Here is a 12,512-nt window from a genome sequence, read left to right on the forward strand (position 1 = left end):
CCTCGTTTTGAGCATCCACGAGCGCGCGTACAAAATGGCGGTTTCCGTACGGTTGTTTTGTAAGCGGCCTCAAAATGCGGCGGAAAATATTCGCCCGAGAGGCATTGTGGCACCGGGCGACGTTATTACTACGGACGCAGGATTTATGAGGTAATTGCTGACGATACAAAAATTGATACGGCACAGACTGTCCTGAAAGAATTCTACACCGATCAATCTGCATGCTTGTGCACATGGATGTGGGCATTGCATCGTCATAACTTCTCATAACCTATCATTATTTCCTGATAATACTAATAGTTTCCGGCGGTTCGGAGGCAGGCAAATATTTTGTTTATAAACGCTTTTCTTTTAGCTTGGTATCTTAGAGCTGTTTGTGTCCCTGGCTTGCTCTCGCACTCAAGCTCGCCTTGTTCATAGTTAACTAACAAATCAAAATACTTTTTTTTTTCTTCTTTTTTTAAGAGGCCACGGCACTTACATCGAGAATGAGCAGCTTCTCTCGTCTGTCGCCGGGGTCGTGGAGAAGACGAACAAGTTGGTGACAGTACGTCCCCTGAAGACAAGGTGAGAAGTTATTGTCCCGAATTCTTATCGTTATGCAGGCACAACAGGCAGTAAACGTGACACTAACTGCTCGTCCAATTTTATTGCTCAACAGGTACAACGGTGAAGTCGGAGACGTTGTTGTTGGACGAATCGTGGAGGTTCAGCAGAGGCGCTGGAAGATTGAAATGGCGTCCCGACTCAACGCCTCATTGCTACTGTCTTCAGTTAATTTACCGGGAGGAGAACTGGTAAACGAGCCAGCTTTTTGTTGCCATTGTGGCTAAAGAATAACAATTCTCGAGAAACATGTAACGCGTGGCAGTTTTATGTGGCCACCAGCATGACACCAGAAAAGCATCGCCCCTGCCGCTTCTTCAGACAGACTCAAGGACCACACGGCAGTTTTGACCTCAAATGGGGTTAGATGGGAACAGGAAGCACTGAGATTTGGGATTGTCTGGCATCTCCAACTTGAGCAGAGGTTGCCTTCACTACTTTCTTGCCTTTTCTTCGCCATTCCTCCTCCCCCATTGGAATTGGCGTCCGGTCCCCTTGATGTTGGCTTTGTGACGACTCATCCCACCGCTGCGAAAGTTTGCCGACCCCTGATGTAGAGTACTGTGCTATCAAGTCCTAATGGGATACAAATGCCAAATTTAGCAGGGAAACTGAATTGATGGATGGAGAAAGAATAAACAATTAACACTGGGACAACACAACCACATCTTCCCACTAGCAACTGACGATTAAAAATTCCCACAGCAAGCAGCCGACTAAACCCAGGAGGGAAGGAGGAGAGGAGGGAAGATAAAAAAACGCGAAGAGCAAGTCAGAGAGGTGGGTTTATCTCATATTTTAGAAATTCAACCTCAGTTTTCGTCAGCAGGAGGGAAGGGTTTGACACGTTTGCTGTAGTTATGGCGAATGACTTTGTGATCTCCCTGCCAAATCTGCTGTTATGCCCCCCCAGGATTTTTGTTTCATCAAAGAGGGGATGACAAAGCGTACACAAATGGGCATGTATGACTATGGGATGATAGGAATCTGGAGAGGCCTTAGAAACTTTGTTATGATTTCCTTGGAGTCTGTGATTGGTGCATCTGCCGTTCTGGCTTATGTATTGGTGGCCGCAGCTCAAGGGGATGGACTAAACTTTCTTCTCTTTGCATAGAATGAAATTTGACACAAATGTTGTCTTTTCGTGCCGCAACAAGTGAACAACAACCGGATTCCGATTAGCTGCACTGTTAAACATGAAAAGAAGTTGCTTCCATGCAAAGAGAAGAAAGTTTACTCCATCCCCTCGAGCTGCAGCCACTAATACATAGGTTGGACTTGCAGATGCACCAATCACAGACCTCGGGAACATCGCAACGAAGTTTCTAAGGCCTCTCCAGATTCCTATCATCCCATAGTCATACATGCCTGTTCGTGTACACTCTGTCATCCCCTCTTTGATGAAACAAAAATCCTGGGGGGGGCATAACAGCAGATTCGGCAGGGAGATCACAGAGTCATTCGCCATGACCACAGCAAACAACGTCTCAAACCCTTCCCTCCTGCTGACAAAAACTGAGGTTGAATTTTTAAAATATGAGATAAACCCACCTCTCTGACTTGCTCTGTATAGATTATGTTACATCAATTTTCCCACAAAATTTAGGGGGAAACTGAATTGGTGTATAGGTCATGTGACATCAATTTTCCCACCAAATTTAGTGGGGAAACTGAATGGGTGTAAAGCCTACTACAATGGACACTTGGGCTAGTTGGTGTAGATGCATGATGAAAGACAGCACGAAAATACAATTACACGCAGGAGAGAAACACACAGGACAAGGCACTGAGTATCAACTTTTTTTATTTTGAAAAACACAATCTTGTTCATGTGGGCATAGGGTATTCTCTTTCTTTCACTGTGTAGTCACCTCTTGTTTCTTTGAAAATAAGAAAGTTGATAGTCAGTGCCCTGTCCTGTGTGTTTCTCTCCTCTGTGTCCTTGTATTTTCACACTATTTTTAATAGTGTATAGGTCACGTGATGTCAATATTTCCGCTAAACGTAGCAGGGGAACTGAATTGGTCCGTAGGTCCTGTGACATCACGTCATGCGACGTGAAATTTAGCGGGGAAGCTGTATTCGTGTATAGGTCACATGAAATCAGTTTCCCCGCTAAATTTAGCAGCAAATGCACGGACAGACGGTGAGACAAAATTTTAGGATTGGGGGTAGTGTTAAAAAGCATTTCATGCTTTAAAACAGATCTGACATTTCTTTTTTTTTTTCTTTTTTCAGAGAAGAAAATCTGCAGAAGATGAGCTGCTCATGCGGCAGTACCTGTCTGAAGGAGATCTGATAAGCGTATCCTTTCTCTCTCTTTTAGCCTGTCTTCTTTTGTGGTTTGTAAAAACTTTCACTCTCCTATGGGATAAAGGTGGCTTCACTACCGGAACATGTAGGGGTACAGGAACATCATAAATCCAAAGCACCTTCGGCTTTTTCACAAAAAAAAACAGATATTGCCCCTCTGCTCAGCATACGTCTACGAGCGATGAATGAGAAAGCAGGCATAAATTTTAAAACAGTTTACCATTCCATCCAGGAGGGGTCCCCATGGGAGGACTCTAAAGCACACTTTGACTTCAGTCTGCTGAAATATAGGAAAGCGTCAACTCAACATATCGTTTACCAACAGGCTTTTAACGAAATGCTAGTTGGATACAAAGATTTTTTGGAAATATATGCAGACAAGTCCAAAAGTAAGGAGAACATGAGGTGTGTCGTTCCTCGTTCCTCTTGATTTTTGGAACGCGTACCCGTTACAAGTTTCATCTGCAAGAAAGGAACTCGTTCCCGTTACAGTTTAAAAAATGGAATGTGTCGTTACATATACGTTAGATTTGTATTTTGCTAATTAAAATATTTAATTAATTAAACAAACATTTTTTTTATCTATCCCCATAAATAGCAACATACGAATTAAAATGCCGTGATGGAAGGATGCTAGGAAAAGAAAACAAGCGGAAGCAAGGTTTCATTTGTTGATATATGTATTTTTAAAAAATCTCAGCGTTTTGCCATAGTCACGTTCGTGGTGAACAATACAGACGAGCCAAATATACTGTCACCCCCATTGCACGAGCGTTTTACAACAACCTCACACGTTTCAATCTAACAAAGTCCCGTGTTCAAACTTAACAACAGTTGTTTCTCGATGCTGTTGTCAGCAAGACGAGCAAATGAAGAAGGTAGGGCTTTTTGAAGGTCAGTCTTGGAAACTACCAGTCCTTCTTTGCGAAGGTTGAGCTCGTTCATTTTGAAGGTGGGAGAAGAGGACAGAGAAGGAAGGTTAATTTTTGTGCATCTGGCCAATGTTTGGGACACAATGGTGCATATGGTGTATAGTAACCTGTTCTTTTGGTGTAATTGGTTTCTTTGTAGAAGTTCAGTGATGACTGCAGTCGGCCTTAGATTTCTGGGTGTCTGAGGATTCATGAAAGCAAGGAAAGTAGCTGCGTTCGTGACGCCCCTTTTTCTGTCTCTTCCTTCGACCAAATGTTCTGATTTTTGTGCCGCAATCTCGGGCACTGAAAAAATAATCACTGGTCACTAGCTCTCCTGCGCCGTACTGTTACCAAGCGAGGACCCCACAAAATAAACCCTAAGCAACAAAAGAACTGAACGAGATCCTCCTCTTCGTAAATATGTTTTAGAGCGCAGCTCTTAGGTGCCCGTTCCCAGCTTGAGCGGCGTCGCCGTCGCCGTCAGCGTGACCGTGAGTAACCCTCGTCAGGGTTACGAGGGTTACTCTCACGAGGGCTACGAGGGTTATGAGAGTTACCCTCATGAGGGTTATGAGAGTTACCCTCACGAGGGTTATGAGAGTTACCCTCACGAGAGTTCCCTCACGAGGGTCACGAGAGTTACCCTCACGAGGGTCACTAGAGTTACCCTCACGATGGTCACGAGAGTTGCCCTCACATGGGTTACTAGAGTTACCCTCACATGGGTATTAGAGTTACCCTCACGAGGGTCACCCAGGTCACGTGACCCCCCGGGGTCACGTGACCTGGGGATACCCCCCGAGGTCACGTGACCCCCGTCGACGTCGTCAGTGACGTCACTGAAGACGTCACCGTCATCCGCATCGTCATCGTCATCATCAGTGATGACGTCATCAGTGACGTCACTGATGACGTCACCGGCATCGTCATTGTCATCATCAGTAACATCACTGATGACGTCACCGGCATCCGCATTGTCACTGATGACGTCATCTGTGATGTCACTGATGACATCATCGGTATCCGCATCGTCATTGTCACTGATGACGTCATCGTCGCGTGACCCCTCCCCCTCCCCGACATCACGTGACACCCCAAGGTCACGTGTCCCCCCCCCCAAGGTCACGTGACCCCCCGCCACCCGAGGTCACTTGACCCACCCACCCCCAGTACCCTTCCCTCCTCCTCCTCAAGAGCTGTGCTCTGATTCGGCGTTACAGGGAGTTGTAAACGGCTTTCATTTTTTAAACATTTTTCTTAATTCCCCGTTTAAAAACAAAATAAAAGTGACCCCATGGGACGAAAAAAAAAAGGAATGCCGTTCCTTCTTCCGTCCTCGTAAAAATGTAAAAAGTTACCGTTCCAGTTCTAGCGATGCAAAATGGAACGGCGGCGTTCCTTCGTTCCTCCTAAAAGGAACACGCCGTTCCGTACAACACTGGTGTGCATTCACTACTGGGCTGAAAACTAGTCAGTATACTTCCACACATTGTTTCTATTTTCACAGCAGAAGCTTTTGCTATTCTTGTAGTGCTAAAGTGGTCAATATAGACTTCCACACATTGTTTCTATTTTCACTGCAGAAGCTTTTGCTATTCTTGTAGTGCTAAAGTTTGTGCAGTGTGTGTATGTAAAAAATATAATCACATTCTTAGATTCGCAAAGTGTTTCACAGGCACTATTGTTTCTATTTTCACAGCAGAAGCTTTTGCTATTCTTGTAGTGCTAAAGTTTGTGCAGTGTGGGTATGTAAAAAATATAATCACATTCTTAGATTCGCAAAGTGTTTCACAGGCACTATCAAGTGTTAAAAACCACGTCCACCCACTCATCACAAAGATTAAAAGACTTCTCTTAGCACTCAACTCGAGGGATATACATTTAGTTTTTTCACTGTGTGCCAGGTTATGTGCAGATCCCAGGGAATGAAAACGCTGATACCGCTGCGCAAAATGTTCAAGCTCTTCACGTTACCTCGATAAGCATTCTTAGGGCGGACTTGAAAGCCTTGGCTCGCAAACATATGCTGACACAATGGAATCTATTATGTAAACAGCAAACCCAGAACAGACTCTACACAATCAAACCTCACACATACCCTTGGCCAGAGGTGGCCAAATTACTAATTTATTGTAATTAAATTACATTACTCATTACTTTGAAAAACGACTGAAATGTAATTAAATTACATTACAAGTTACCACTACACGAAAGTGATGAATTACAATTATAAATTACTGCATATAAGTAATGAAATTACTTTCAAATTACTGTTTCATATATTTTAAAGGAGGAGCTAAACAAAAATAAAGAACACACTGCTCTGCATTTGCAAAGTAACAACTGTCAACCCCACACCAAGCCAGTGGGGAAAACCAAAGACAAATAAGGCAAACCAACACGCCCTCCCAAACCGGACCGACTGACATTGGGTCTGTCTGTGCTGTGGGCTCACATATTTTTCCGAAATACCTACTGCACATGCTATCGGTCCTTGGATTCATCATCATCCTCGTTCGGATTGCCTTGCTATTGATTATTCCTGTGGGCTGTGTCTTCTTCGTGTGAATTTCGGGGCAAGATAATCTTCAAAAGGGACGAAAGCCATGTTTGGGGAATCATATTCTTGGTCACAGCAACACAAACCCGGCAGGATTTAGGTGGCACGACCCTCTTGTCCGACCCAAAATGCCTTCAAGCAATGCGCACATAAAGGCACCCAATCCGACCGTCACACAAGCCAGCCACCACAAACGAAAACCGCGTTTTTCCTTTCCTTTTCATTATGAATGCGAAAGCATCAACTTAGGGTTACCAGACGTCCCGTTTTGGCCGGGACAGTCCCGTTTTTGAGGTCCGCTTTTGCCGTCCCGTCTTTTCGTCCCAATAATGAATCATCTCCTGTTTTCGTAGGAGTACATAGTTTCGAAATTGGCACTGAGCGAGCTGAAGCAAATTGAAGATATGCCTACTCGTTACAAGTATATTTTACAAAAATAACCGTACGTACTTACCCAGAGGGAAAAGTTTAGAACTGTTCTTGCCCACAAAGATATTCACCTAGAGGGAAAAGTTTAGAACTGTTCTTGTCCACAAACTTTTTCTCGCGAAGATGCGTGTGTATCCAGTAACTAATATATATATATATATATATTAGTTACTGGATATAGCACACATGTAGAATCTCGGTTGGAGACACTGCACTCTTTTTCGAAAATGCCAAAGAAATGTATGTGTGTGTTTACCAATCGTGGTGGTTCCATGGGTCGTGGAACTGGCTCTGTGTTTTTCTGGAAGCACGTTTTCAGTGGAGCGCGTCTTTCTAATTATGAACTTTGTGTGGACATGCGAGAAGTTTCGCCTTCTTGTCTCAACATTGCGAGCAATGCTACTTGTGCGGTTGAACTTCCCATAAAAGTGTGCAGCCTTTTACAACCGAGTCTTGCAGGATAAAGTCCTGCTTAGAAAACTTCCGTCGTTGGCATATTACGCCCACACAAACGAAGGACCCGAAGCAGGACCTTCCAAATGCGTGCATGCAACTGAAGTGTGAGTGTGGCTGTTTCCTAGGGCTTAGTGCAATATGCGAATGTTACGAAATAAGACAAGTTATTTCATTAAATTTTTCTCCCTAACGAAGTTAGGAAGAAACGCGCTCGTCAGTTTCCATGACCGCTCACCCCATGGCACTGCCTGTCCATCAGCGCGGAGCGTCCAAGGTCACCATGGGAGCACACGCGCTGACCGGCAACGAAAAGTATGCAGCAGACGAAAAAGGGAGCGGACGAGCGGCCTGCATGCTTTTGCATTCACAACTCAAACAATGCTTAAGTGTACCTCAATCTTTTCTTTTTTTTTTTGAAAGAAGCTTATTTTGTTTGCAAATGCACAAACTGCTTTCTTTTTTGTTCATTTCCGGACAAATTAAAGAAAAAAAACATTCCTAAAATATCCAAAAAGTAATTACGATTTTAATTACAATTACCGCCATCAAGGTGATTCATTACATTACTAAATTGCCGGCATCAAAAAGTAATGAGATACATTATAAATTACTCTCAAAAGTAATTAGTTACTGTAATTCAGTTACAGTAATTTAATTGCAGCCACCCCTGCCCCTGGCCCTCCTCAGATAATCTATCGCGTCATGAAAATGTCCTCTTGATTCGCCTTCGTATTGGTCATACACGCCTTACTTACGGTGGTTACCTGTTGAATCGCTCCGAAACCCCCAGAATGTGATATCTGCCATACCACACTCTCTACTCCACATATCTATATACTCATGCCCAAAGTACCCACACATCTTAGACACCTGGTCAAACCCTCTAAGACAAGACCACACTCCTTTTTATCTGGTATATCTTTTATCTAATACTCCATTAATTTCACACCATCATCTTTTCACATCTTTATTTCTATCTGGTCTGGCATCATTACTGTAAAGCCAATATAGTAGTAGTGACTAACTGAGATTTAACACATCCTTCACCATAGACTGGCACACTTTGGCCCATAGGTAGCCCTTGCACCAATAAACAGTTAATCAAACAATCATTCTTTGTGGTTGTCACAATTTCTTTAATGTCCGAGTCAAGGGGAAAAAAAAAAAGAGTGGCTGCACCTTAAATATTGCAGGTGCCATGAGGTTACTAGATCTGTCGTGCCGTAATATGTAGATTAAGGCTAGTCATGGTTGGTATGGCCCTCTCCTGCATGTGTAAACCAGTGACACTAAAAACTACAAGGGGTCACCAGGATAATGGGACATCTATTTAATGCTTGTGTCACTCGTGTTCCTACTGAATATTGCAACTAAGGTGGCAGTGATTTTGGTTGCTCTTTTTCATTTCTAATTGTCATGTTTTCTAGGTGGAAATAATGAATGTCTGACAATGAAAAAGGGCTTGCTTAGTTGGAGTCAAGAGTATTGCTTACAAAGCAGTCGCGTCTCTCGTCACCTTTACATTGTATTAGTAGGTTTAATGTTGCAGAGCTATTAGAACTCAGGTCTGTCCCTGGCCATTTTCGAAGGAGGTTGAAGATGTTAGGTATATTCCGTTCAACGCTGAGCTGTTGACAGTTGAAGCCATGCGCTTGTTGGACCAATCAAGTCGACTCTGTGTCCATACTCATGCAGAGAGGTGTTCAGGCAGTAAAAGGAAGGCAATTGATTGATCTGACGAACACATAGCTTCCTCTGCCCTGTCAGCTTAGTAATAAACAGAGTATAGAGTTAGCAAGCTAACTCTACACTCCATTATAGTTAGTAATTTGGCCACTATATAGTGTTTACTGGTAAATTGGGTTGCACAGTGCTGTCTAAGAATGTCAAGTAGACTCCCGGCTTAAAGTTGTGAAAGTGTCCTCTCCAGTATTTTCCTTGATGGCACAAACATCAGGCAGAGGTCCAGTCAGTGTTTGCAGATGGCTCTCTTTCCTTGCACACAAGAAGCTTGAAATATGGAAAGGTATGTGTTACACCCATCTCATTTCTACGACCAGATCCACTCGTTTTGTTAGGCAAAAGTACTGTGCACTTGTTTTTTTTGTCCTTTCGTATTACAGTAGAGCCTCTTTTTAGAAGCATTCTGTCAACCCTATTGCGTTTTCACGGACACCCAAGCTTCAAATGACAAATCGAGAAACCAATTCCAACAGCGATGTTGGCCCCGTCTTTCTTGGTCGAGGGTGAACCATGGCGTCATTGTGCATGCCATTATCCATTAGTTTGTTCGTTCCTTCTTTCCAGCTGGGGCAGGGCACCCTGGTGCTGGTGTCCCCGTCTCTGGTAAAGCGCTGCAAGACCCACTTCCATAACCTGCCGTGCGGGGTACACCTCATCTTGGGCAACAACGGCTACATCTGGATTGCGCCCCTGCTCTCCGAAGAGGGCACCAAGTTTGTACAGAGCCTGGAGGTACCGTACACCACGCTTTTAGAGGGGAGCTCTGGCTGAAATCTTGAGTTGGTGATTTGCCACAATATTGGTTCGACACATTAATAGACACATCCGAATCAGCAACCTAAATTGCAATTCATAATAATTTTTTTTTGCAAAGTTATTCAAGTTTCACATTAGATCCGAGAGGGTTTATCGGCAATCCTGAAAACGTGACATTGCGTTTTATAGTCTAGAGCAATATGGGGGCAGTATAGCTTGCTTTCAACAGGTAACAAAAAGCTTGATGGTGTGAAATGAATGCTGGTTAAGCTCACGCCAGCAAAACAAAATAAACAAGCACAAAAAGTATTGCATTTTTTAGGCTGCCTGCTAGACATGCAAGTTATACAAGTGTGATGTCACTCCAGTGGAAAGGGCGGCAAAGTGTGAACATGGTTTCGGCATCGCCTTCATTTTCCGTTTTCTCTATAGCCATTTTGAATTTGGAGGTAGTAAATAGCATGACGCAAAGAGTAAAACCCGTGTAATCTGGGTACTCACAAAAACATTTTGAAAGTGTTGGAATAAGACACAATTGTCACAAACACCTGCCCCCACCCATAAATGAAAATAAAACAAACTTGGTGGACACTTAAGCTTTGCCTGTAAGAGTGCAACGCAATAGCATTATCGAGCCCCATTCGCAAAGCCTTCTCATATAAACCCGGGCTCATTCCCAGGCCGTGCAAGTGTGTGCGCGTGGTCTAGTCGGTAGCATCACGCGACGTCACACGTGGATGTGACGTCGTGACCGGGGATGCCTTATAATGCAGCGCGCGCAGCCATGTGTGACGTGACACGTGGCTCCGTGCATTGCATTATGGAATTTTGTGGTGCCATCGATGCCGACGCCAGATTTTCTGCGACACGAGCTCCTAAACGCTATTGCGTTAAAAATATACTGCAACGGTTGCGAGAACCGTTTAGACTTAGGAGCTATTCCGAAACATGCTTTTCTTTCGAGACGTCGACCCCGAAGTTTAAAGTTGTAGTATTTTACTGTAGTATAGATGAGGATAGGAGAGCAAATTGTGCGCTTTTAATTTAGTTTTGTTAGAGTCGCCGAGTATCCAGGGTGTCTAGCAAATTAATATTTTAAAATTCCCCGACTTTTCCAGGTTTCCCCTAACAATTTCAGGGGAATTCCCTGACCACGGTAGAGGCAGTTAAATATATAAGACCATTACAACACAAGGCATTGAGCATTGAGCACTGCGAGGATCATTTTGCACGGGCTTAATTCAACTTGCATGTTCCGAAATATTCGGGTTCGTCTAGTCCGGATTAAACAAGCATTTTCTTGCCACCGACATCGTCAGTAAAGAGGCTGCTTCCGGAAACGTGATGAAAACACGACGCTCAACCACACACACGAATAACCGAATGGCAGCATGGCCGCCAGATGCACACTTTCAAATACTTTCGGCTTAACGCTTGGATTGGATTGGGGTCTGCAGCTTTTTCATTTGCTACTAAATCTAGTGTTGCGCCCTCAATCCAATCTAAGGCTTGGACTGGATTTGTCGGCTGTTCCATTTGCATTCGGTAGCACACTCTACATCGGATCAGCAGAGCCCGCGCTCGGCACTAAGCAGAATTTATTGCTTATTTTTCTGCCCCCAAGTCCTCAAGTCTTTGCTCAGGGCACTCGATGGCATTTCGGCCGGCTCATTTTCTCTGACTGGGCTCTCTTTTCAACAATATCCCTGACAATTCCCCGATTTTTTACAGTAATTAAAATTTCCCCGACAATTCCCGGTTTTCCCGGTCGCTAGACACCCTGGTGTTTCAAAGTATGCTGCGGTCTTTTTGGGTGAATGAACTGAGCTTGTGTGTGGCACTTTTTCTGCTCGTAGCTGGTGCCTCAGGTGACGAGAGAGGCGGTTGCTCGGGTCAGGAACTGCGTGCTGGCCCTCGCCCGGCATCACGTAATGCTCTTCGACACGAGCGTCGTGTATGCCTACGACGTTTCGCTCGAGCACAAGGTGAGGTTGGGCCTTTCACTCTCGCTACGACGCTTTGTGTGCAGTTTGTTGGCGGTATAGTAGGATTTCATGCAACAGGCAGTCTTTATATCTTGCAGTGTTCGGTTCTTGTGGGTTGAATCGAAAGTTCTGTTGCAACAGACTCGGTGCAGTAGCAGTTTACGATACTCTATTCCTCTTTATAGGGGCACTTTGGATGTGTGCAGGGTTTTTGCATTCTAAAATGCATTTTGTGTGGCAGCACCTTTGTACTCTCCTTTGGAGGAAAGTGAAAGTGCATCAGTTGAATACAATTTGTAGTTTTGTGTATGCTTTATAAAATCACACTGTCGACTTGTTGGAACCGAATTGGCACAAGCATTGCAACGTCACCTGGACATGAGATATCCTATTGAGTGAGGAAAAATGTTGAGCCTTTCAAACTCGACGACTTCCCGAAATTTTGCCTCAATTGTGCCATAACTTTGGGTGCATGCTTGGTCGGTGTCTTACGGCACATTCTGTTTGAATGCCTGGACGACATGTAAATGTTTCTACTCGTGCACTTCATCTTCCAGACAAACGCTCTTCTGAAACCTGAAATCATGAAGAAAGTTGCAGATTTGACAAAGCAAAAGCTGCTTCTGGAAACGTAGGAATGAATAAAAACATATTTACCTCATCCAAAATGTTTGAAGCTGGTATTTCTTTCCAATCGTCAAGCAGTCTGGAGGACTGATGCTTTCTTGAAACTTCCGATTACTACTGGTT

General features: G+C 44.0%; 1 protein-coding gene across 1 annotated transcript; it reads left to right on the forward strand.

Moving 5' to 3' along the window:
- On the forward strand, nucleotides 1-12,430 carry LOC8033068 (exosome complex component RRP4). The gene is made up of 8 exons (XM_029971220.3): nucleotides 1-150; nucleotides 466-567; nucleotides 662-797; nucleotides 2,845-2,910; nucleotides 9,236-9,304; nucleotides 9,586-9,753; nucleotides 11,634-11,762; nucleotides 12,320-12,430. The coding sequence occupies exons 1-8, from the start codon at nucleotides 35-37 to the stop codon at nucleotides 12,395-12,397; spliced, it is 864 nt and encodes a 287-aa protein (XP_029827080.1). The 5' UTR covers nucleotides 1-34; the 3' UTR covers nucleotides 12,398-12,430.
- The last annotated feature ends 82 nt before the right edge of the window (nucleotides 12,431-12,512 follow it).

The sequence above is a fragment of the Ixodes scapularis genome, unplaced genomic scaffold (genome assembly GCF_016920785.2).
Source record: "Ixodes scapularis isolate PalLabHiFi unplaced genomic scaffold, ASM1692078v2 PGA_scaffold3__209_contigs__length_174095766, whole genome shotgun sequence".
Lineage (NCBI taxonomy): Eukaryota > Metazoa > Arthropoda > Arachnida > Ixodida > Ixodidae > Ixodes > Ixodes scapularis.